This window comes from Pyrgilauda ruficollis, unplaced genomic scaffold, assembly GCF_017590135.1.
Source record: "Pyrgilauda ruficollis isolate IOZ18807 unplaced genomic scaffold, ASM1759013v1 scaffold180, whole genome shotgun sequence".
NCBI lineage: Eukaryota > Metazoa > Chordata > Aves > Passeriformes > Passeridae > Pyrgilauda > Pyrgilauda ruficollis.
Window position 1 is genome coordinate 469,867 of NW_024516985.1, and position 26,645 is coordinate 496,511.

General features: G+C 37.9%; 1 protein-coding gene across 1 annotated transcript in view; it reads right to left on the reverse strand.

The window, feature by feature from the left end:
• Positions 1-2,471: 2,471 nt before the first annotated feature.
• RAD23B (RAD23 homolog B, nucleotide excision repair protein) overlaps positions 2,472-26,645 on the reverse strand; it is a 32,051-nt gene continuing 7,877 nt past the window's right edge. Inside the window, exons 2-10 of the mRNA XM_041464549.1 lie at positions 25,593-25,674; positions 23,020-23,099; positions 20,530-20,777; positions 17,339-17,394; positions 13,395-13,522; positions 8,994-9,117; positions 7,944-8,071; positions 7,354-7,530; positions 2,472-5,490 (exon numbers count right to left, since the gene is read on the reverse strand). Of these exons, the coding sequence (XP_041320483.1) occupies positions 5,377-5,490; positions 7,354-7,530; positions 7,944-8,071; positions 8,994-9,117; positions 13,395-13,522; positions 17,339-17,394; positions 20,530-20,777; positions 23,020-23,099; positions 25,593-25,674 (1,137 nt within the window). The 3' untranslated portion in view covers positions 2,472-5,376. The remainder of the gene's footprint in view (positions 5,491-7,353; positions 7,531-7,943; positions 8,072-8,993; positions 9,118-13,394; positions 13,523-17,338; positions 17,395-20,529; positions 20,778-23,019; positions 23,100-25,592; positions 25,675-26,645) is intronic.

Below are 26,645 nucleotides of genomic sequence, written 5' to 3' on the forward strand. Positions count from 1 at the left end.
AAGGGAAATTTGATATTTTAACATGGAGACAGGGGAGGCAGGCAGCATGTTTGTTAATATGAAATGCTGGCTGTTAGGCAGATAATTTCTCTCACTTCAAGCAACACAGAGATTCATAGAAATAAAAATCAAATAATTTTCCTCTCTACCTTTAAGCAGGAGGATCTTAGTGCAGTCAGACTACCCAAGAGTACTGTATCATGTCTGTGAGGCAAATGCCAAGGTACAAACTGATTTCTTTTTACTGCCCTTGTTGTTTTGTAACCTCTTCATCATCTCCCTCAGACCTGGTTTTAAAACCAAAGCACTACACTAAAAGGTACTGGATAAGCTAAAAGAAACAAGTGATTTCTTTGCCTTTAAAGTGTCCTTATAGATAAATATTAATTTTGTTCCCAAATGCTCCATCCATCTCTTATTTATACATCCAGAGACCCACCAAAGGTTTGCTCACTCTGACTCCCCATTTGGCCCTGTCACATCACACCATTCTTTTATCACACTTGTAACTCTCCCAGGCATTTCCTTTCACACACACTGCCAGATTCCAGGTCCAGAGTCCTCACCTCAACCTCCCTATGGAGATCTCTATCCCAGATGTTCAGCACTTTTATTGTCCTGTTTCATATCCCACTCTGAAGGCTATTTCCTGCCCCTTTTCCTATTCTGAAATCCTGTTCTTCCAACCTCCAACAGAAGCTGGTAGTGCTGCCTTTGCAGGAGGCATGCTTTCTTCAATAATGAAAAGAAATGGGAAAAAAAAAAAAAAAGGGAAAAAAAAAAAAAAAAAAAAAAAAAAAAAAGGAGATTTAGAGTAAAGACAAGGGAGTGGGGGTGGGAAGAAACAAGCTTAATTCAAAGATATAATTAAAAATGTGTGTCTGACTTTGACTAGACTTTGAACAATTCTACAGATACAGCCACACAGACATGTGGGAGACATTGCCCTTTTTTTTATCTTTGGCTGCTGCACATTTAAAGTCAAATGCTTCACATTACAAGGACAGCAACCAACCCTTCCCCTGGGATGGCAAACAGCTGCCTGCTGGTGTATCTGGTTACTCCTGGTCTATCACATCTAAAATCTCTTATCTCAGGCAACAAGAATTCCAAGGATGTTGCTCCTTGGCCTCAGCACCACAGAGTACTCACATTTATGTGTGGAGCCCTATAAAAATAGAGAGACACCTATTTTAAAAGACACTTTGCACTCCAGGTCTCTGAGGCATAACTTCATGGAGCACACACAACACAAAAGCTCTTAAGGACTGTTTTTAGTGCCAGACCTTCAGCAAGTGGAGGCACACAGCAGATAATGCTTTATATCAGCTCAGCAAGGAAAATGCCAAAGCAAAGGGATGACGTGGAGGGAAGACCTTCAGACTCTACCACTATTAGTTATTCCAGACTACTACCATTACTGAAGCACACGTATTGGTCTTTATTAGTTTCACTGCAGTTTGGACAGGAAATGCCAGAGATGCTGGTGTCTTCATGAAAATGTGCTTTGATCAGAACTGGAGTGAAATTGTGTGTGTTTAACATTTATTTCCCTTGCACAGAAGGAAAGACATTGAGTCCTGACAAAAACCAAGAAGTTTCATGACTTTTTTTTTCTCCCCCTCACAGGTCCCATATTCTATGAAGAAATATATCAATACAGAACTGGCACTTGACAATTAGAAGTCAGCAACATCAGTTGCAGTCTGCAGATACATGCATCACCAGCAGCAGTCATGTATTCAGTGCTAACTGAAGACTTAAATTTTTCCCATACATCACTTAATCACAGGTGGAATAAGCCTGCTTTTCTGGATGGTTTAATGAAGACACTAAATTTTGTAAATTGTTGCTTCAAAACCACATAGTGGTGGTTGTAGCGGTGTCAAAACAATGTTTTCAAAGGATGGTGTGTTGAACACTGTTGGCATCCCAAACCAGGCAGGGAAGAAGAAATAAAAAGGTTACTGACAAAGCTGTTCTCCCCACTCCCACCTTATTGTTTCCATTGAACATAGAGAGAGTATTTTCAAGTGCAGAAATTCTAGGTTAGTTTTGGGCACAGAGCTGGATTTAAGAGAAATCAAAAAAAAAAAAAAAAAAAAAAAGAAAGATGTGGCTGCCTCCAAACTCTATAAAACCAAATGAAATAGCCAATGAAACCACGGGTGACAAATCTGCATGCATTATTTGAGAACTTGGCTTTGTGTCTCTGTTTGATTCATTCATGCATGTTCTTGAAGTGAAGCTCAACCCAGCACTCCAAAATCAGTCACAATCTGGCTTCAGGAGTGATTATCTCACATTCCTGCAAAGTTCTGTTAGTGTGGGGTAAGAACAGGGCATTTAATCAGTAAAATTGCTTGGGTTTTAGCTGGATTCATCAGGCAGCTCTGGACGAGGTAAATGAACCACAGCATCAAAATGCAGCTGTAGAGAGGACTTAAGAACAGACAACTACAGAATTAATATGACTTCAGAGTAACTTTTTAATCCCAATTAAAAGTGCATCATAAATAGCTTTTGTCTAAGCAGATATTCAGAAGTTTTACAACAAAGGTAAGGACTACAGTACCAAAACTTAGGAAGAAATACTTTATTTTCTCAGCTACTGTTCAGAAAGCCCTGAGGAAACTGATCCCCAAATCCCTAAGAGATCTGCAGCAGAGAAGCTGAGAAGCACTCTGTGCAGACAACTCCTGGTAGTACTTGGTAGAAAACGAGGCACAACATACCTAGGCAGCTTGCTCAGGTCACACCTCCTCAACACCACATGAATTCCATGTATTCTTCCCTTTTGGCAGCTACTACAAAGAGAGACATGATTCTCCCTGGCAAGTATCCCGCTATTGGACAGGTAACAGTTTTTGCTAGCATGTAAGGTCAGACACCTGTTGTTCATCAGAAGTCACAAAAACACTGTTTCACTGCTGGAAAAAACGGGAACAGCATGACTAGTAAGGCTTCAAACACAGCAGCCATAAATCCCTCAGTCACTCAGCATACAAAGTTACAAATGAACAAAGCTACTAGCTTTTTTTTTTTTCCTTTTTTTTTTTTTTTTTACAAAGAACAAGCTCAACAGACTTTAATTCAAATACATTTATAATAAGTAAACATTTCAAAATCAAAATTGGAGGGAGTGGACTGAAACACCCAGACATTCTTGCTTTACTCTCCACCCTCCTAGAGAAGGAATGGTTATTTCTCATAGCAGTTTGATCAGTACAGAAGACTCCCACAAACTAAAAGCTTTTGTCTTAGTTAGGTATCAGCTATGTAGTAAAAGTACATTCAAGAAGTCCTTGTATCAATTTGGTGTTTTTCAAGTACCTGACAGCTGGTCCTTTTACAGATAACAAACAGCCTCTTTTGGCGTGCAGTCTTAAACCAAAATTCATCTCTCCCAGTTCCCAGACAAACTGAGAATCCTATGTAGATGAAGTTTACTAGCTGACTCAGGTATTAATGTTAACTTCTCTAAAATGAAAACATTATGAAATACTTATTTCCTATTTAGCAGTATCACATCTCCTATTGATAGATTTGGGTTGTGCTACTGATCACTTAGACGACATTCACCTAAGAAATTTTAAAAGAATAAAATCTGAATAATTAAAATACACACTATCTGGAAAAATATCACAGATGTATAAGAACAGGAAAAAAAAAGTAAAAGGCTTTAATACATTTCATTGTTTTGTGCAGATATTTTTACAGACTATGGCCAATCAATGAAGAAATGAAATACAAATGTTTCAGTCCTTTTAGCTCGTTTTTCAAGACACTTGACTTGTACTTTGAGCTTAAGTAGTAGCTAAGTAGTTAATCCACTGATAAACACACTCAGCAGAAAATAATTTTTTAGTTTACTTGTACCACTAAATCATTAAAATCATTAATATCATTAGTAGTACAGGAATTCAGTGCTGTACCACTAATAATATTTTTTCCTGGTTACTGTAGAGGTAAAATTGTAATCCAGGTAATTGGACTACAACAGTAGAAAAATCAAACTATCCCCATGTTGTGTTCAGGTAACGTTGCACAGAACAGCTTTAGATTAAATTTACATTTGTTTTTATTCATAGTATTGCAATGATGGGCAAAATTACCTCTAAAAGTAAACATGTATAAAAAAAAAAAAGATTGTTAACATTTTATGATGACTAAACAAAATAAATGATAACTAGGTATGAAGAAATAAGATTCTGTAAAACTCTGTAACCAGAGTTTATTTTCAATAGAAAGTTTCGAGTGTCAATTCTTTTTTACATTGGAATAAATTCATAGTTTGCTTGATATCTCAAGTTTTGAACTTCTCATCCTTATAAAGTGAATAAATCCCCAAAAGTCCTTACTTAACAGAAATAGCTTGAACACTACAATCTACTCAAGAGCAACAGAACACTTACAGCTGTACTATAAAAGCTGGTTCAACAAAGTTGGGAAGGTGAAATTTGATTTGATAAAGTCTCATTACAGCAGACAAAAATGAAGCTTGCATTTTGTTTGCTGGCAGAAAAAGAATATTCAACTCACTAGAGTGCATATAACAAAACCAAACATGCAATCTATTGCTTTTAAAACTTTTACTGCAAGATAACATTAAATGAACAGTAATTAGGTATCTATAATTTTTTTTTTTCCCAAAGAGAAAATATGTAAACAGGATAATAATTTTTTTCTGTATGTATATAGTTTCTCAGATCACTTCAGGGGGACAAAGGAGGGGGTGGTGTTTCTCAATAATCAGGACACTTTTAACTGTAATGGGTTTTCATTGGAAAAAAACAAAAAAGCCAACACTGTTCTAATTCAGCATTAGACAAAAATACTGTGTTTCTTGCACTACTTTAACACAGCTGAAGAAAAAAACCCGAATACCACCATTTTGGCATTCAGGATTACATTTGCTCAGATCTTTTAGATTTCACAAAGCTGCTATCCAGTGTTGCCATGAAATACAGACTGTAAATTCTACGTAGCACAGGCTACTTCCAATGTCAATACTAAGTGGAAAGGAACATGAAGCAGTGCATTACACTACATTTCTGGAACTAGTACAGTAAGAGTGAAAACCTAGAAAAAGTTTACCTACAGTTTACAGAAGGAACTAATTATCTGCAGAAGCTGATTTTTTGGTTGTATATATATATTTTTTTTTACACTGTGCGAATTTCTGCATCTGCTAATTTAAAACAGACATTTAAAACTTGTTGCTTTCTTTGCTTTGTTTCCTGTGTTCTCCCTTACACCCACCCCCTATATTCCGTACACCAAGCATTATGAATATAAGCCCAAATATCCTAGACAATCCAGTGAACAGTTAGTGTAATGCACTGGTGTGAGGTGTGAAATAGAAAAAAAATTCTCTCAGTCTTCATCGAAGTTCTGCTGTAGAAGAAAGTTGGCAGCCAGGTTTTCATTCTTCTCGCAAGCGAAATACGCCTGTATCACAAGTCCTTCAGGAAATCCTAATGCCTTTAACTGAAGAAAAGAAACATATTTAGGAAGTGCATTTTGCATGTTAGGCTTCTTTGTATGTCTAGTGTCTTGAGATGTCACTTAAGCAATTACTGCCTTCTTGAAAATAACACTGATGCCTAGCTCAATGCAGATTTTAGCAAGTGAAAAATAAGGTGCTGCCTCTGCCTTTAGTAAAGAGGACCCTCACTTGAAAAAGTGACTGGATTAAGTCTAATGAACCACCATAAAAACTTGTCACTTCTTCAGTGACACAGTAAGTCTAAAACAGACCTGGGTCACAGTATTGTCATGAAGTAATGGCACATTGCACTGCTGCAGGAGAAAAAACCCAACTTCAAACAATGCTCATTTTAAACAATTATACAAAGCTCCAAAGCACTTTTAACAAAAAATTGCCTGGAACAAAAGCTCCCAGCCTGTGATCTTTAGTAGGCTGTCCAGCACATCACATTAAGCCATATTTTCAATTGTTTATCTTAAAAAATTAACTACACACTGCAGCCAAGACAAGTAAGCTGAGAGCAATCTGGTTTTCAGAAGTCAAGGAATTAATTAGTGTCTGGAACACAGTGACAACAGAGCATGAGAACATCAGAGAAGAACTTATTACAGTGCCAAGGGTTTAGCCAGCACTTAGGGGCACTCAGCAAATGAATTCTTGTTTTAGGCAAAGGCAAGTACACTCCACTATTTGGAGATTTTCTTAAAATCCTCACAGCACCTGCAAGGCATTTCATGTATGGGGTAGATCAAATAACTGTGAGAAAAACTGTGTCTTATTATCCCACACCAGCCATTCTTAGATTTTATTTCTAGCCCAAAGACAGCATGAAGGCATCAGCTGCAATACTAAGACACTTAAATTTTGAGGTTTGTCTTTCATGGAAGGAGAAAGAAGTGTATGGATCTCTGCTGGGTTTCAGAACAGGCTGTAGAGGTAATAGAGCTCTACTGCATAAAATGGCTTTAAAAGGAAATGCAACAGACTAGAGAAGATGAGAACCTGTGAAGAAATACATAGACAAATAATTTTATTAGACTAATTTTATTAATTGCCAATTTCCTCAAGATCTAGAGAACTGACACCCGTATTCAAATAGGTATCTTCTAATAAGCCTTACTTAAACTTTGTTTTGCCACATGAAAAAACATTGTTTTTGCACTACCAAACCACTACCACAGTATGACAAAAGTCTTGCAATTTGTGCCAAGAAAAATCTCAGAGGCATTGCCATCTATGCAAAACCATTTTCAGTCAGTTACACAATATTTATGAATGCAACATACCATCTCAGAGTATATTTTCATGCTTACCAGTACTTTTAGAAAACTATAATTAACTAATTGTCATTGGACAGACAAATAACTGGGTAAAGTTTTGACTTCAACTAATCCACCTGTGAGTGTTCTTACTTTCCAAGCACTTTGCAAACAGTGCTCAAGCAGCCAGGTCTTTGTACCTGGAGACCTGTCATGGCATGATCTAGAACAGTACTGGCTGAGGCTTCTGCAAGAGGATTTACTTCCTGAATAATTCCTGAGGGAAACCCATTCCATCATCAATTATCACAGGATGGTCTCTGATCACTTAAAATGCTCTGCCTCTTCTCAGTAAGACAGATTTACGATATTTTAGACCCAACTTGCTATAATGAATTGCTATATTTACACCCTTCTTTCTATAATGCAAGAAGAGATATTATTTGAAACAAGGTTACAACAAGCTGTGAAATGTCAAGCATGACAATATCAAATATGATGCAAGAACTACTGAGCTAAATAAAGCTGAAATTAGGTAAGTCTTAAGCATGCACTGGAGTCAACACCCAACAGCAACAAGAATTTAAAAGAAGAAGGGCTCACCCTTTCTATAGCTTCTTTTTCCTGAGGTGTTACTTGAATGTAGTTCATATGAGCATTCCCAGCATCTCCTATTCCTCCAGTGCTGGCACCATCATCACTGCCACTTAAACCTTGGCGAGACTCTAGAACTGGCTCATTCAACATATGAATAAAATGTTCCTGGTGCTGGCTTATTTGCTGTGATGCACAGAACAGTAAAAGAAACATGTATACTTAAGTAGCTGAACTTTAAGCATGCCAAGAGACAAGTAAAAATATTTATTTTTTCAGAGAATTAAGAAGTCAAAGGGACGTGCAAGAAGTGCACAGAAGAAAAAAAAGTTATATCTGACTATAACAAAATGCAATTTTTATGTTTCAATTCAACTGATCCTTCCCACTTTCTCACCCCCTCTGCACCTCTTATGAAGTCTCCAATTTGTATCTAATGTCATAGAAAATACATTCTGTACAGCAACAATTGCTGGAAAGCCAGCAACAGAATGTTGTAACTGCTAGTAACATATTATCCCAGGCAACATCAACGTGTGACTCTCTTGCAAAAGCTAAATCAGAATTAGTAAGCATTATTTTCTTGTTTTAAGGTCCACCTGCAGTAGTTGGGGGTTTTCCCGTCCAATTTGCTGTAGCAGTGCTGGCAACAGGGAAGGATTTTGCTGGATAATTTGTCTCATCTGCTGGAACTGAGGCTGGTTTCGTAAAAACTCAAGTGGATGTCCTGAAAAAAAATCAGTCAAACAACATGTTTTTTAAAAACTTATTGAGAATCTTAATAAAATGCCTACCTACACTGCAATTGTAGATAGCAACAGGACATGAAAGTGGATAATACACCACTCAATGAAGAATAAAAGAATTTGCTTTCTCACTCTTAGCTTTAAGCAAACCTTCTTTATTCTAAGATTAAACAATGCATTTCTTTCTCACCTAGTTTTCTCTTAAGATCCAACAGCCTTATCCTTATCTCCAACACTTTCCTCTGAATGTCTCATCTCTGGTTAATCTCAATCAGACACATCTACCCATCCACTCTCTCCTCTCTTGTATCCTGAGCACCATTTCTAGACAGACCTTTCCTACCCCTTCATTAGGCTCCTTTCATGTATTTATCTATCTCCCTTTAAGGGGGAGATAAATACATGATAAATACCCTTCTCTTCAGCAGGCACCAACCACTGTCAAAGTGCTGCACTGCTGAGTGAGGAGTCATTTATAGGTCATTTATAGGTCTCTCCAGTGCTACACTTCATGGCTTAATTTCAGGTTTCTCCCTTGATATCCCAGCTTCTGTGCGGGAAATATATTAATAGAGTCATGGTGGACAGTCTCCAGTCAGTCACAGAGTAGAAAATCAGAGTTTAAGTGAGAGAAAACACCCCCCCACACACCCAATCCATAGTCTTGCACTTCAGAATCCAGAATACTGAATTAAACAAATCACTGCTTTTTTTGAAAACTTTGCACGTGACATACAACAAGCCACTTGTCCCAAGAAAGCACCACACCTGGAATAATTTCCATGTTAACAGCTCTTACCCAATTCCCTCGGAACAGCTCACAAGCACCTGGAAACTGACTGAAAAATAGATGGATTAAGTGCACATTGTTTATCACATCTTCTCCAATACAGCCTTTCTTACCTCCTAGTGAACTAGTAGTCGTGGGTATAGTTGCTACTGCTGCTGCCACTGCTGAAGACTGAGATGCACCAGTGCTTGGTGGTTGAGGGGGGTCAGCCACAGCCTGATTATCTCCAGGTATCCCCTAAAGCCACAGTTCACATCATTACCCACAGAATGCTGACAGACACGTTTCAACTTCATGCAATATTTGGGTTTCAGAATGAAGGGGGAAAATAGAAAACTTAAATGCTTTCACTGCAAATACAAGGCAAGATCCTGTGAGTTATGCATTTATAACTGACAGAGAACAGCGTGAAAAGATTAATTTTATTTTTTGGCAGGAAAAATGTGTGGTTTGTATAAAAAGGCTCACCCTTTTAAAGCATGCCCTGCATCACTTTAAAACACATTTGCTTTGAATCCTGTTTAAAGATATTTGATATGAGTGAAAAAGTTAAACTAAATATACTGTTACACTGTGTTACACTGCTGTGCAAAAGTGACATTACAGCAACAAATTGCAGTACAAAATGCTAACTAAGATTAACTTCCATACAACTGCCAAGGAACTGAGAAGAGATATGAGAACACAGCTCTTGGGACTTCTTTCCTCAATGAAAAGCTGTTATTCATTGTATCTTAAAGGTGAAAAGGTCTATATGTCACCCAGCTTTAGCAAGTTTAAAAAAAAAAGTTAACTTGCCTTTTATTTTTTATGCGCAAGCAACTTTATATAGGAACTGACTGCTCAGAGGGCTGAAATGGACAAAGCTAAAACACAGTATTATAATAAACTAGAATGCTGGTTATACAACAATGATACCTCACTCTACTACTTTTCTCCTGCATGGAAATCCTTCAAGCTTCCTACCCTAAACCTGCTTTCCTCACTGTCACTGAACTCCTGCACCAAGTCTGTCCTTTTAATCTATCTTTCTGAAGCCTGCAAACTTACTCATGGGAGAGACACAAAGAATAATACAACAAACCCTGTTGGAACAACCCAGAGACGTTACCCAAATGAGGGTCACCCTTTTGTTGGGGAACCACAAAACGTAAGGAACTGGGTGGGTGAAAATATTACAGAACTACAGGGTAACCAGACAATGAAGAGGTTTGTCAAGCCTACCATAAAAATCACTGGTAGGTAATGTAGATTAAAAGTCCTGCTGTAACATGATCTTCACATGGTATGTTCATCATTACACCTGAACAAAAAGGACAAATATACAGCTAATACAGAGGGCACATCTAGAAAGGGAGAATTGGACAGCGCTCCAAGCAATGCTCCTTGCCTTACCTGTTAATTAAGAAGCACATCAAGGTATAAATCACCTGATCATCAAGTGCACATTTAAGCCACTCAGGGGAATAGTTGCAAGATTTCCCTGTCACACACTTCATTACCTTCACATGGCTCAGTAAGCTCAGTACACATCCCTCCTTCTGCTGAGGGGGAGGAAGATTCCATTCATGGTATAATTCTGATGTAACTCTCCCTTATCAGTGGCTTACAGAGCACTGATTAAATACGTTTTCCATCAACTCAGTAATTTCTGGCAATCCAAGTATAATGTAACAATTTGGGGTAATCTTATGAAATTACTAGTTGATTTCACCTATTCACAGGCATACGTCATCACTGCAATCTGTGCCCAGATCAAACAACATGTGCCTGTTTAAACTTCTAAGTTTGCTCTTGAATGGAAGGACTGTGTAAACTAGTTCAAACAAATTTACTCAGAAATTATTTGTCATCTTGAACATCATCTTAACTCTTGAACACAAGCTTGAAGTACCACTCTCCAAATAACAGAGACTGTGTATAGCTGTAATTCAGACAATGCCAGTGAGGCGGATGGACCTTGCTCACACAGCCACACAACAGAATAAAGCATGGTATTAAACCACACACAAGCCACTCTGAATGCAAACACTGCTTGGACAGCAAAAAAGGCCACTGTTGCCTTATGGTGGATGAAACAATTGTTTACTGTTTAACAGAGCAGTACAGCGGTTTTCAGCTGACGTTGCTCTCTGCAGGGCAATAATCACAACGGGTCCAGCTTATGCACAGATTAGAGAACAAAACAGTTCCAACTGGGAGGTACTTACAGTGATCATCTAGTCCCACTGACTGACCAATTCATGGGTGACCAAAATTAAATGTCTGTAAAGGGCACTGTCCAAATGCCTCTGAAACACTGACAGGCACAGGACGTTGACCACCTCTCTAGGAGTTATGTTCAGTATTTGACTACACTCACACTAAAGAAATGTTCCCTAAAAATATCCAGAGGCTGGTTACTGAAGAGATGACAAAACTCATTCTTAACTAGAGGGCAGGAAAGCCTTGGCTGAGAGAGAGATCTGAATGTAAATGCTTCCAAAGATGAGTGTGGGGCATAGAAAAATAAAGATAATCTTTTGCAACTCCTTCCACAACCACAGGATTACATCTATAATTCTCAATGATCATGCCATGAAAACTGAAGAACCTGCCATCTGAACCATGGAAAACAAGTACACTCTTCAGCGCTCATCTGAGGAATAGCTGTGCTTTAATTACAGTTTAAGTCCTTCCCAACACCTTACCCTTGTTGTACCTTGGTTTTTGAACCTGGACAGTGTTGTTACACTTATAGATCTCAATGTCTTAATCCTAATCTGAAGATTTATACAAAAGATAGTGCTGATGATAGTTTGGATGCAAGTAATGTAGAGAGGGTCAAAGAACAGTGTCCTCCACAGATCAGATCAATAACAACTAAAAAGAACCTTTTTGTGATGCAGTAGGAGAGTAAGGAACATCTTCAGACCCCAGGAGATCCAGAACAGTTACTAAGATCATTTACAGCAAAAGGATTCTTCTAGAAGGACAGCAAAACGTCTGCCATGTAATATGGTCTCCAAGAGCAAGACCATTCTTCCCTACTCTGTTTCCCAGCAGGAGGAAGAGGAAGATGAAAGAAAAGGTATTTTCCTGGGAAGGATAACATGACACATAAAGGGACATCTTATACAACAGAAGGACCCACTTTATACACAAGACCTACTGAAGGACTTAGAAATTAACTGCTCATAGCAGTCAAGGTATTTGGCAGATATGCCACGTAGCTCCATCATGGGGATACTCTATCTCTATTCTGGAGTTCCTGAACAGAAATAAGCTAGAGGAAGGGAATGCCAGAAACTGAGTGCACAAGAATTGCACACTGTGTAGGACTGCCACACACACAGCAGGCCAAACACTTACGGGAGGCACTGAATTAATGGTGTATTTACAGAGCAGATGAACAGTAAACCCAACATTTTTACAACATGAAAAACAAATGTTTGAACTTGAGGACTTATGACAGAGAGTTGGGAGCTATTGCATTCACCCTTGCTTGGCCTAATGCTAGTTGGGAATTAAACTTTTCATATTCTTGTACTCAAAACATTTGTTGGCAATTTAAAATCTGAAGATTACAGTCTTGGGAACATTAATGTAAATAGGAAGCATGCCAGGGAATTGAAGTTTTAAGGAAGGAAAACTACTGAAGGAAAACTTCATTAACAAAATTGAAGTTTTATAACTGGAGGGTAAAGATGCCAGATTTCTTATCAATCAATCAGAAATTCAATCCACATGTATTTTGCAAGGATTAGGTCAAGATATCTGGTTGCCAGATTTTAATAAAGTTCAGATCTGCTAAAAGGAAAAACCTCATCGGGGAAAAATGGTGTGCCAGAGCAAAAATTAAATGTACTGGAAATACTGATTAAGCAACAAAATCAGACAGATTCTATGTGGTTCCAATTCACCTGTCAGATTAAGGTACACAATAAGAAAAAATCCAAAAAGCCCAGGGTTTTCACTGAAGTGAAACTACACTTCCATCTCCTCTCATGCCAATGAAGTTTGTTTAACCCTTCAAGCTTTATTTATCAAATGAAAATTGTTTCTTTTCTAAAACACTGCTGAAATGAAAACATCAGTAAAATTAGGCACAGTTCAAAAAAATCCCCTCTCAAACCTTTCTTTCTGTTTGTGAGGTATATTAAGAGCACTGTATTATCAGCAAAAACAGTGAACTGGATCCTAAGGAATGGTGATGATATAGATACAAAAGTACAACTAATCAAATAATGCTGTCACTAAGAGGTGACATTGGCAGTAAAACTATGACTGTAACTGGACATAGTTTACAGATATATCCACATCAATCAACAAAAAATGAAAGCAAAGAAGTGGTAGAGGTGGTTAGGGATTACTTCAGTGTTTTCTGTAACACACCATGTCTGTCAAAATTTTGATCTCATCTTCCCAGATGGCAAATGTCACTCTCAGAGACTGAATAATGTTCAAAATAACACCAAAATCAAAGTGAAAGGTATTAAGCGGAAAACGAAGGTGCAGGTAAGGTAAGTGCTCACCATCAGAAGGTATTCCACTGCTCTGTCAGGATTGTTGAAGCTGGCCCTCAGTGCTGCAATCACCTGCTCCCGCTCATAGCCCATGGACATGATCTCAGTCACCATGTTCTCATAGGACTGACCGGTCACTAGAAGTCACAGGACCACCATTTTAAGGGAATAAGATAAAAATAATCACACACACACAAAAAAAGTTTTAATGGGTAAGTGTAATTTCCACCTGAATTGCAGCTGTTCATTCAAAAGAGTACTTCATATTAAACATGCCGTGGTTCTGTGGCTTTAATTCCAAATATATTCAGTGGTTTCATTATGAATTTGATTGGAAATAGTGATGGGTAATGAAGAAAATGTAAACTTCTACTGACAAAAGCAGTACTTGTGATACTTCTGTACTTGTAATTGAAATAATGTTCTCTCTTCAAGTTTTCATTTAAGGTCAAGGGCATCCTCACAGCTAATATTCAATTCCTGATGTAATCAAGAGAAGTCTCCTGCAGCTTACATTTGGAAATGTATTAATTTGAAATCTGCCTGTCAAATTATTAGCCATTGAGGATTTTCCAAATAAAGACTTTCTGCTATGCTGTTGTTAGATGACAATTAGTGATTAGATATTGCTATATATTGCTACATGCTGGAGATGATGATCAAAGTAATTTAATCAACTTAATATGGACCAACTCAAATCATGCACAAGACTTAGAAGTTGTATCTAGGAAAGTCACTCAAGACTTCAGTGGCAGTTCAGGAAACCAAGTTATCTCATTTAATTTTTAATCTTTATCTCACTCAATGTAACATTTGACTAGACATCCATCACATCAAATCTACCACCTCTTACAGCAAAAACAGATGAAAACTGTCCCACACCTGCAACAATCAAGACAAAAGGTACACACACTATATGTGGAACTATTTAAGGGCAACTGTTCACTAATGTCACTGTAAGGACAATTATTAGCTCTTTTCATAATCCATTTAATTTTCCTGCCTCAAATGCAGACAGTAAGTACTATAATTACAAAAAAAGTAAATTTCTATTATACATTGTAATTGGGCAAATCTTCAAGGCTATCTTCCTTGAGGGAGAAAAAGCCACAAACAAACCCAGGCATTAAAATACCATCTCCTTCCTTGGATAAAGGTATTCCTGATCTCAGTGAAATCCTACTACTGAATGACTCTGCAACTAGCAAGTTAGTGACAGGAAAGTTAAAACAATTAACAGTCATCATAAAATACAACTAATTAATGATAATTTTTAAAACCCAGAGGAAACAAATACAAGAGCTACTCTGTTAAGGCAAGTAAGTTGTAATTAGAAGAACCAAAGAAAACATGATGTTTTATTCCCTTAGGGAGAAGGTGTTTAACTCAATCCAACATTAAAACAGACCCACTGCCTGTTTCTTAATGTCTGCTTCTAAACAACCAGCGGGTGTATGACTTCAGGCAGTATGTTCAACAACAAACAACAAAACAGCCCTAGTCCAAGGGTACTTGTGCATTATCCATAAATAAAGAATTTAAAAGCCTTGACTAACTTGAGTATTTTTTATTTGGGCTTCAAAGTAATAGTGCAAACCTGAGTTTAAGAAATGGTAAGTTCTTCATGTCTTCATGCAGAACTACAAGATCATTCATTTCATATCTACCTGCATTTTTTGAAACATGAAATAAAAAGAAATCACCTAAACTTTGCTCTAAGGATACATACTTCTATACATATCTTCAAGGAAGCAAAAAAGCCAAGCCAATAATCATCCCAACACAATTATTTTGCTACTTCTTTTGCTCACATTCTTCCTTACACAGCACTAGTTCACTCTTACTACTCCTAAGAAACTAAGCAAGCAGACAGAACACCTGTTGATGTAATTAGTTACTACTTGAACACTTCTGTATTGCTTTTTCAACATATGAAAGGTAGAGACTAGAAGATTTGATACAGGAAAAAGATGGAAAAAGACTGGCTAGCTCCACACAGGCTGCTACATAAGGCATAATTAAAAGCTAAATGAGAAAAAACAGAATTACTGAAAATGTAGGTGCATGTACTCTATACAGTCTACTTCATAAGTTGTGCAAGAGCAAGATCAAGAATAATAATTCAGAAGTTGCACACCAGCAATGTCATGATACAGAGTCAGGCCTATCTGTCCCTAGTGCTAGTGGAAATATTTGAGGTCAATGCTGAATTGATTCTGCTCTTTGCTTTTATCTTTCAAGCAACATTTTAAAGCTGGATTAACTCTCAAATCCAGTTCATCACACTCCCCACAATAATTCTCGTTCTATGCCCTAAAGAAATCTTAGGCTGCTCCTGCGAAAGATGTGGTTGCACAAGGATTGCAAGACGTGCAGATCTTCACGTAGCACACAAAGCCACATCACTTTTCAGCATTTAACTGAAAACAACAGCAAACCATAGAAAACAATCCCTGTTTTTAAAGTCAATTAATTTCAGAAAATGTAATTGAGAAGCCACAGTAAGAATACATGTTGGATTCAAGTTATGAAGTGAAAACATACTCCATGAATTTGTGCAAGAAAATTCCCTTCAGGACAGTTTTTAAAGAAAAAGAACCACAGAGTTCATGGCTATTGCCCTTGAAAATTTATTGGCTGACAACACTTACAGTATGCTTACCCAGAAAATCACACTCAAGATCTCTTATTTCCAAACATGTTAGGGACACATGGGCTTACTCTATCAGACACCAACCAAAGAACTCCCATACAAAATGGATCGTGACATGATGATCTTGAAATATTTTGGGATTTTTTCCCCCAATTTTGAAGAGATTTGAATCAAGAACACCAGCTTCATTTAACTTGCTGATCAACACTGTTAACACAAGTGTTGGTGATGACATCATCTTGGCCATTAAGATATTATGAATGGTTAAAGAAGCACCTTTGGTAACAACAATCACTTCAGCCAGTTTAGTTTTAGTGTTACGTTTTTTTTTCTCCTGCTATCAGTCTCTATCAGCTATTTTGGATCATACAATTTAAAACAGTATGTGTACACCTAAGATCTAAACTGCAGCTGGACAGACTAAACCTAGCAGCTACCACTAAGTCTTGTAAAATATTACTGCTGCTTCTAAATCACCCTGAGCCGCTTAATTACAGCACCTGCCTCCAATATATCCACATGAAAATGTAAGTGAAACTCTTTACTTGGTTTCACTCTTTGTACCAAAATTGCAGCTTCATATTTAAAGACAAAAGACAGAATAAAAACCCTACCTCCTCCTTATTTCTGTACCTGAATTTGTTACACTCCAAAACAACCCAAAAATTTCAGTAGGAGTAAGGAGTTGTGGGTTTGCCTAATAATTTCCCAGCTACCCAAATCAGCATGACGGGCAGAGCTTCCTGTTGTCTTTATTCTGTCTATTCCACTGAGAAACAAAGATTATTTAAACTGTCAAAATAAGAGTAAGTTGACTGTAAATACATGGAGGCATTCATTTCTCAGCCCAGACAGCAGCAGATCTGGTGAATTTATCTCATCTCAATGTGTCAAAAAGCAAAGTACTTTCAAAGCTGGAACAAGTGAATAATAAAGGCAGCCATTTTACCAGCCCTGCACTCTGGCGTGCAAAAGTGAAAAGCACACACATATTTACATCTAGTATTCTATTTAAGCTACTTCAAAGTGAATAGTTAGAAGAGAAATTAAAGCAAATGGGGAAAAAAAGCAGGAGTGCAAGGATCTTCCTTTTACACAATAAAAATATCTAAAGGGAAATATTCTTCAGTAAAGTAGTTCTTGAAGCTGGTTGCAAGATATTAACTTCAGGTCTTAGAGAAGAGCACTTTGATTATAACTTTAACAATGACAGATACAGAAGAAAATGCCAACATCTGCTAATCCGCCATGTTTCTGCTGCACCAAAATAGTGTCTACGTTAAAAAAACTCTCCACTTACCAAGTGCACTTATAGCATCCTCAAAAAGATTTGATCGAGATGTATCACCTGTTGTACTGTAAGATGAAGACAAGTGCAATGGTAATTACAAAACTTTGGAAAACTTCCTGTTTTTCAAAAAAAAAAGAAAAAAATAAAAAAGAAAAAAAAGCAGCAGCAGCTGTAACTCTAATAGCCCCTTTTGTTTCTAAAAAACCAACAAAGCTTTCCAAAGAGCTCTCTTTTGGTCCTATAGTGAGAATAGATTTTACAAACTTACAATGGTAGCATTTTTAAACAAGGCCAACCTTCCCCCACTACCCCCCAGAAGTTTGGCTCTTGCCCATCTGCTCAGGGATTAGCCATCTGCTTGCTTGAATGCTTTAAAGGGTGGGAGAACAAGGTGGATTTTCAAAAGCACACAGCAGTCTCACTAACTGCTTCCCCACAGTCACCAGTTTGACCTCAATGAGGACCCAAGGAGGTCGGTGGCAAGCACTTATTAAAATTTCAGTATACTACTTTCCCAGGAATATAAACTGCTAACATTTGCAATTACTCCATCTCAAGTTATCAAAGCTGTTAAATTACAGGATTAAAGGCTCACCTCCATGAACAGCAAGGAACACAGAGGCACAACACTAGGCAGAGGAATACCAGTTTCAATCAGCCACAGCCAAGGGTGCCCAGTTCCCAGAGCTGCAAAATTAAAGCATCAGCCCCCTGGTCTCAGGGTGACACCCAGGGTGGGTCAGCAGGACTCCTTCAAGGGCATTACAGCCTACAGGGTGGTGCCAGAGTGGGGTTACCAGGAAAAAATGTTGGGAGGAAATCTAGAGGAAGAACCAAAGGCAGGGAAAGGACCATGCAGAAGAAAAGCACGGGTCAAGAGAGCAAAAAGAGGAGAAAAAGGGCCAGTCACATGTAAGAAACACTTGCCTGGCTGTGCTCTGCTCCTCAACACCCATCTATCCTGTCTTTTTATTAAATTCTACTTGAAAAAAAATTTTGTAGTGCAGTGTGTGTGTGTCTCTGTTCTACACGCGCATGTGTCTGAGGAATTCCAAGTGTTCTTAGGGACAGAGAATTGTGAGATGGGGGGATCCAGACACTTGTGGATCCAGCAACTGCTGAGACCAGACACTGTGGAAGTCTGAAAGGACTACAGCCATCTCCTGGGTGAGTCCTCTGTGTGCATGTGCAATGGGAATCTGAGTATCAGGGTCTGGAGCAGGATGGCAGGGCTCAGGCAGTCCTCATACCCTGGTACCAAAAACTTGGTGAACTCTAAGGGGCCAGCTATCAAAACAGAAATTCATGTTTTTCATTTGTGTTTTGTACATATTCATTTTGCAGTAGTGGGCTTTGCCCTAAACAGCCAGAGGGAAAGTGGATGTGGCTGATGTATCTTGCTTGAGTACTGGGATTTTCCCTGCCTGAGCTGACCTAAGCAGTCAGACATGTATTTATAGGTATATCCAAATTGTGTGTATATTTTGGGAATACACAGTCTTGATAATGTGATAGACTTGAGGACAGGGAGCTGCAGAAGCCTCACACTTATCAGGCTACCAGAGTCAGCAACTCCTACCAGCAAGTGAAAGATCATCAGATTGATCTGAATGTTTTCAGAAGATGCCACTAAAAATCCAACAAGGCACTTACAGAGATCTCTGTAAGATCTGTGCAAGAAATAATTTGTTCCAACAAGAATGCTTCACTAGAATCTGTCAGTAGTTAAGATTTACAATCAAAAAAAGATCAAAGACAAAGGTGGACGCCAGCTGGCCTGGCATTGGGTCAATAAATCTTGCCTTAGTAATCTAGCTTCTAAAGCAAATCAGAAGCAAACAGTATTCACTGAAATCAAGGCAGGTGATAACTTTGATGCACATGTTAAATTATTTTGCTCCTCCCTGTCAAGTGTGTACACTGAGGGTCCCTTACTGCAGTTTTACAAAACTGCAATGCGTACCTGAAAAATACTATTTCAGTATGACAGATTGATCTTTGAACCCACTGGACAAACTCAGCAGGGAAAAAAAAAAAGAAAAGAACCCCACTCATTAGTATTTTTTAACAACTAAGTTAATTTGACTGATAAATGAAACTTTATTTGCATTCCATTTCTAAGAGATACTCGTTTCTCAGAATTACAAAATTAAATCGTCAATTTGCATATTTAGTGCAAGAAATTTGTGATGAGTTTTTCAAGACATTAGGCAATAGCAAGTTTTGCTTTGTTATCATCAAATTAGTATTCGATGGTGTTTAAATAACAATAACTTAAAAATACTTTTAACAATAACTTAAAAAATACTGTCTTGTGCACCAGTATTCCCAGAAAAAACACACAAATAATTAAAACCCAGAGCATGAAAAATGAAGATTTGATGCTATGCAGCACTTCAGGGGCCATTAAATTCCAGTTAACAACATTTTAATCCCATGCAGTACTTCAGCAACTTAAGCAAAAAAAGGCAGCAGCATACAATAGGGATGAAACCTCTAACTTCCACTTGATTTTCTCAACCGTAGAAAATTGAGGTGAAAAGTTTTCCCAGGTCCCACAATTAATTACCTGCAGATGGGCCAAGGAATATTCAGGGGAAAAAAAAACAAAACAAAACAAAACAAAAAAAAAAAAAAAAAAAAAAAAAAACCCAGCCTTGTAGCTTTAAGGCATTACATGATTAAGAGCAATATCACATCCTACATTTTGGAAGAAGATGCTCTTTCCAGAAATTAAGACACTCATACAGCAATAAGGAATCTATGATTTGAATCTGTCCAACATTATCAAAAGCACAATCAGAGGGTTATGAGCAGGACAGGACACATTCCTCTTCAGACTTCAAGAGCTTTGTGAGCAGTAGATCCCCACTGCAGGTGAATATCCTCAGTCTGAAAAGAAACTGGCAGGACAGCAACTCTGAAATGCCTATCAGGAGCTCAAGTCTTGTGTCATTTAACCCTCCCCTCCACAGTTTGCTCCCAAGACCACACTTCCCACAGGAGAAGGCATAAGCAAAGAGAGGTGCTTCCCACAATTAGTAATATCATGCTTGAGTCAGACACTGAAATTACAGTTAAGAAAGAAGAAAAATTATATAGAATGGAGACAGTGATTTGACCTAACACTGTAATAAAAACTTAAAATCAAAACTAGAAGAAACAGAAACAGGAACTTGTTTTTGGAGGCTTATTCATACCTGTCAATTGATGATGGACTGACAGCAGCTGGTGCCTCAGGTGGTTTTTCTTCTGGCTTCTCCTCTTTCGGAGCACTCACAGGTGCAGGTTCACAAGCCACTGCATCTGGTGCTGGTGGTGGAGGGACAGGAGCTGGCACAGGGGCAGGAACAGGGATTGGTGCAGCAACTGCTGTGGGAGCTGCAGTTGTTGAGCCAACAGTGGAAGCGGCATTTGATGGCTGAGTTGCTCCAGCTGCTGCTTTGGGCTACAGGAGGACAAAAGAGTTCAGGCATGGAAGAAAGATCATAAATCCACGGCTCTCTAAGTTCTGTTATGACCATTTGTGTTTGCTACCGCTGCCTCAACATCAAGCACAACATTAAAATGTGGCAAGACATTAACTCTCTAACGCCCTTCGCTGTGTTTAAACAAGCAACTGAGAGCGTAACTGAAGTACTCACACACCTGAGTGCTCACACTCTGAGGATAAAGAGAAATGCAAAGATCTAAATATTTACAGACCACAATACTCTAAGTATGAAAACAATCCTGTGTTTTACAAAAGCACATTTTCCAGAAGAAACCAAGAGAGTTGCCAGAAAACATCTGCAGAACAAGCATAAGCTTTTCTCACCACTCAGATTTGGAAAAAAATTACTAAGACAGAAATCATATTTCATTATAAATGCTATTGGCTGGAACACAAGATGCAAAAAAATCCTTCACCTGCAAAATGTTTCAGTTATGCAATCTTTGCATTCAGAGCACTACAATAAAATCTCAAATACTTCTGAAATAGTTCTGAATTAAGCACTAAGGATACAGCAGAATGAAGGACCACCAAATTTACAGCAGAATATTTAGAGTGAATAATACTTGCATGCAATTGTGAAATAATCTTCATATCTCTAATGGAAACCTGAATTTTTCTTGGATGCATTATTAATCCCATTATATAGGAATAGCCCCAAGGGTTGACAAAGTTGATCCCAATCATAGCCTTTCAAGAGAAATAGCTGAACTTTAACAAAACTACTTATTCAAGGTGCACCACTTTCAGACATCGACTGCTTGAAGAAGAAAACATTTACTTCCTCCTTTGTTTGCAAGGAGAAGTAAAGCTTAAGAATGAATAGCTTCCAACATGATGGGCACAGCAAATAACATTTTAATAAGCACTCAAAGAAAAACACTGACACAGTCGGAATGCAAGGAGGGTTATTTTCTGCTGGATTCCTAAACCCTTAATGCAACAACGTCTGAGCATCAGACAAAGTTAGCAGTCTGTGCCTACATGACTGGGCATGTCTTACCCACAATAGAATCAGGAAAGGGCAATTGAGCTCCAAGACTAGCAAAAAGATGGTAAAACTGAAGATATGCCCAATGTATGGGTCCTTTATTATCAGAATATACTGAAATTGGCAGTTCTTCATGGAGATCTGCCTTTAGAATCATAGAATTGTTGAGGAGACCTCTAAAATGATTGATTCTAACCCAGCACTGCCACCCACACCACTAAACAGTGTCCCTAAGTGCCACAGCCACACATTTCCTGAACACTTCCAGGAGTGGCAGTTGCACAACTTCTCTGGAGTATTCTGCTATCAACAAAATGAAAAACTGGACTCTGACATCTCATCTGCACCTGTTTTCTTGTACTGATAAATGCCCCTGTGGCAAACCACAGACTAGGAAGCTGTTCATTCAGGAAGACAGCAACAACAGTTATCTTTAACAAGCCCACATGTTTAATTATGTTTACTATTACCAGACAGAAATAAAGGGTATATCTGGGAATAAAGGGAATATATGTTTTCTTTGTCAGGAGGAGGAACTCTAGCTTCAAAATTAATTTCATATTCCAAAACACAGATGAAGCCAGTTTTGTTCAGATTGCAGTGGTCTGGAATGCCTGGAAAATCAGTGGCTTGATTCCTGGAAGCAGACTGACAAGTGGTTCAGAGAAGAAATACTTCAAACACGTGTCAGTCATTCCCTATAAATTGCACTTGCAGTCTTTCAAAACCCACAGGTTTGTTTACTGCCAGATGTATCCTGTCTCTGCTGGTTTATGCTGTAGAGTTTAACAGAAGAAGAAGCCATGAACTACGAAAAGCAACATGGCAAGGCTGGAAGAGTTCCATAGAGAGGATTTAACAACAAACTACCTAGGTTGCCTTCCTCCTTTTAATAATAAAAGGGAAAAAATAACAGAGAGAAAAGAAAGAATAAACAGTAAAATCAGTCATTAGCAATTTTTTTCTTTGATACAAACATTCAGCACAGAGCAACAGCAAAAATCTTTTAATAAAAGTAAACCTTTGGCAAACCAAGACTGTGAAGCAGTATTTTTTATCTATTCACACAAGCTTTGTACTGTTGACCTGAACTTGCATATGATGAAATTCCACTGGTTTTAAGGATGGGCATATACAACCACTCATCACAAGAAAAAACAGAATTAAATTAATGAGGCTTCCTACTCAAAAGAATCGATTACTCACTTTTGTCACCATGACCACCACAAAGTTCTTCTCATCTATCTTGTATTCTTTAAGAGCAGTTTCATCATTAAGGATTTTACCTGGGAAATTAAACAGGCAGAAATTAAGAAATTGTTTAACGAATTAATAATTGATCTTGGGCTTTCCTCACAAAACATGTTTTATGCAGATTTATAAATAAATGTTAAACAACCCAACAAAAAGCAGTTTGGCCATTAAGCTTTGGCAGCAGAGCCACAATTTTCCTCATATGATGTACAGAGTAGTGAATAGCTTCAGGGCTGCTGCCCTAAGTGTTGAAGATGCTTTAAAACCATTTAAAATAAAAGCATGAAATCTGGAAAGATTCACTGGAACCTGGAAAGATCCTCAAGAAAGATACATGTAATACAGAGGAAAGGCATTAACACACAAAAAGCTTAACCAAGTAACTTATGTCTGCTTACACAGTAAGGGAAATTCCTTTCTACTTACCTTCCATTTGTTTTTCACATAAGAGCATTACCTGCAATAACAAGTGTGTAAACTTGCAACTTCAACAATTAGCAAGGCTAAAACATTAGAAAAAGCTAGAACTATTCCATAACTTGCCACCCTGACAGAAGGATGAAAACGCTATCAGACAAACCTTGAAACATCTGTTGTACTAAAACTTTTGATGTTTCATAAGCAGAGGTGGTACTGTGACAAAACAGATTTGCATCACCTCTACAAAAACTTAAGAACACAGTAAGCCATATACTTTTTGCCTTTTCTTAGAATCAGCTGACTTAGAGGTAGCACCACAATTCAGAAAAACAAGTCTGTGCTTCAGTGAGTTCTATAGCACTGATTTCTACTACAGAATTTTCAGGGAATATTTTACAATTTAAACTGATTAATTTCCTGAAGATGTGCCACAGGCTATTTCCATTTCACAACCTCTCTAGTGGACTGCAACAAGGACACATCCTTATCCTGATGATTACAAGGAAATCAAGCAACACATACATTTTATGGCATTCAGAACACTGGTTCCACCAGTCTTGCAGGTCAAACATTCAAGGAAGTATTGCATGTAGTGCAGTAATAGCAATACCTGTAGCATCTGACTCAGAACCCACAAGGGTTTACTCACAATTTTTATAGGCACTTCGGGGAAGGCTTTAATGAATGCGTATGCAATATAATATATATACTTTATGAAAGTATATATACAGACATCTGTCTTCTCAGAACACACCACTCTCGGGGTTTCTAGAGCTCATCCTAATTCAGATGTCAACACAATGGAACTGCCTCTCTAATCAAAGTCAGCTGGGGGTATCGCTTTGCTTTACCAAACTATGAAAATCTACAGCTCATTTTAATAAAAGTAAAAATGTCATCAATATACCCTCATATCGCTTGTCCAAGAAAAAAAAAAAAAAAAGAAAGAAAGAGAATCCATCTTTGGATAATATTATATTCTCAATCTTCTTTCCTATATTTCCTACTGCTTGTGAGGATTATTCAATATTGCAGATACATTCTGACTTCACAAAACACTCAAGTCATGTCACAGAACCTTAAGCAATCCTTGATTTTTGCAATCACAGTACACAATATTAAGAGTGCCATGCAGTTACACACATTGCACAAAGCCTTCTGCCTGGTTCACATTTCTTGGCTGTGCATGAGACTTCCACCTTTATGTTCTTAACATGCACTCCCCGCACTGAAGTACCAGGGACATAAAACTTGCTAGGAGATGTATTCCAGAGGAGCTGTACAAACACAGAGACTCACAACTTCTCTCCCATTAGCCTCTCTCCACTGTTAACAGTGTCTTTGGTTTATCACAAGTGAAAGAGACAATACTTGTTACAAAGCAGTAAATGACAAAAGTGAAAAGTCCACCAAAGTTTCTTTCAAACTCAGTTTTAGAGGAAAAACAAAACACTAGAGGGAGTACTGGAATAGCACCAAAGTTCTGACATGAAGTGAGAACAAAAAAATGGATTTCTGTATTAGCTCCAGAATGAACAAGGCAAGCAAAATAAAGCTCAAATAAAGTTAATTTCATGTTTTTAACTGACATTAGCCTGCTTTTTGCTAGTACATAATGCACATTTCTAGTGACAGAGCTTAAAAGTATTGAAAGTACTTTTGTAAGGATTTGGTGGTGGGTTTCTTTTGTCAATCCAAAAGAAATAATCTGGTTTTTAATTCTCTGTGGTATATACAGCAATGCTTCAGCTATACACAGCATAAATTAAACAAGAAAAGAATTAAGCCAGAACACCAGCTTTGACCTGCTTAAATCCTGAATTCTTGTAAAAAAAGAGCCATTTCTTCTTCACCCAGCATATCCCTAAGACATCATGTTGCAAGAGAAAAAGATGACAGACACACATGCATTAAAACCTAAAAAATTCTAATTCAAAATTAAGAGTTCCCTTTGACACTGAGTTAATTTTTGTGTTTGTGGCGGTTTTTATCCTGTCTGTACTTCAGTTCTTAGAATTCTTAGAAGACTTAACATTCACATCCAAGTCAAACAACAACATAAAATAAGGCAGGTTCAGATAAGTTATCTTCAGAATATCCATTACCTGCATAAATTAGTTTTTGGCCAGCTACTGGAAAGGCATCTTTCCCCCTTTCTGATTCAATCTTCTCTTTCAGTGCCTTCACCTAAAGCACAAAAACAGTCTTAATGAAAACAAAGTTCACAGTACAAACCTAATTAAGTATACTTTAAGTTTTAAATACTGAAGAGCCGTTTCAATCATTATGTCAAGTTTATCAGTCTTCTGAACATGTCACTGTAACCACTTTGCAGAGGAACATGTCCCTTTCCCAAATAGTCTCCTGTGCTGAATCAAATCAGATAATTAATTTTTCCATGAGAAGTTATTAGTATGAGTGTAAAACACAGTGAAAAAGTAAATTGAGAAATGTGGGGAAGAAAATTGTTTTCATCTCTTGACCCATTTGCCCTGTTCTTTCCCTGAATGCAGAGGGTACACCTACTATAAACAGAGCAGAAGGTTTTCATCATCATAACCACATTTCAGGGAATGCCTGGGCGGTTTTTTTTTTTTTTGGTAAGATCACCATGACATCCAACCTTGAAGTCCCCATAAGCAAGGACTTGTGCAAAATGTTCAGATGCATATCTTACATAAATTGTCTTCAACTCCTCCCTCTCCACCACAATTTCTGGAGCTTCACATACATTTACTTGCTTGCACTGATGCATCACCCACACTTTCACAGCACCAATAGCTCAAGTGGCACTGCTAGTTGCTGTCATGTATAAGAATGCTCTCAGTTCTCCAGGAAGACTCTGTAATGCTACCTTGAGGAGGTAAAGCAAGCTCCTGTAACAGCATTTCTGCACTGACACATCTGCAGTCATGTTTTAAGACAAACTGCCTGCACACACAGTCAATTCTTCTTGCTTTTCTGCAGATACTCCCAGTATACAGAAAACAAAGACAACCAGTCTGCTATGAGCTTATTACTACAAGCTAACACCATCTTCTAAAGGTTGGGGTTTTTTTCCCTGAATATCCAAAAACTATTTCATAAAACTCTGTAAGGATACAGAACGCAACATATTGCTTCCCTCTATGGAAGTAAACAAAAACAGGGAGCCAGCT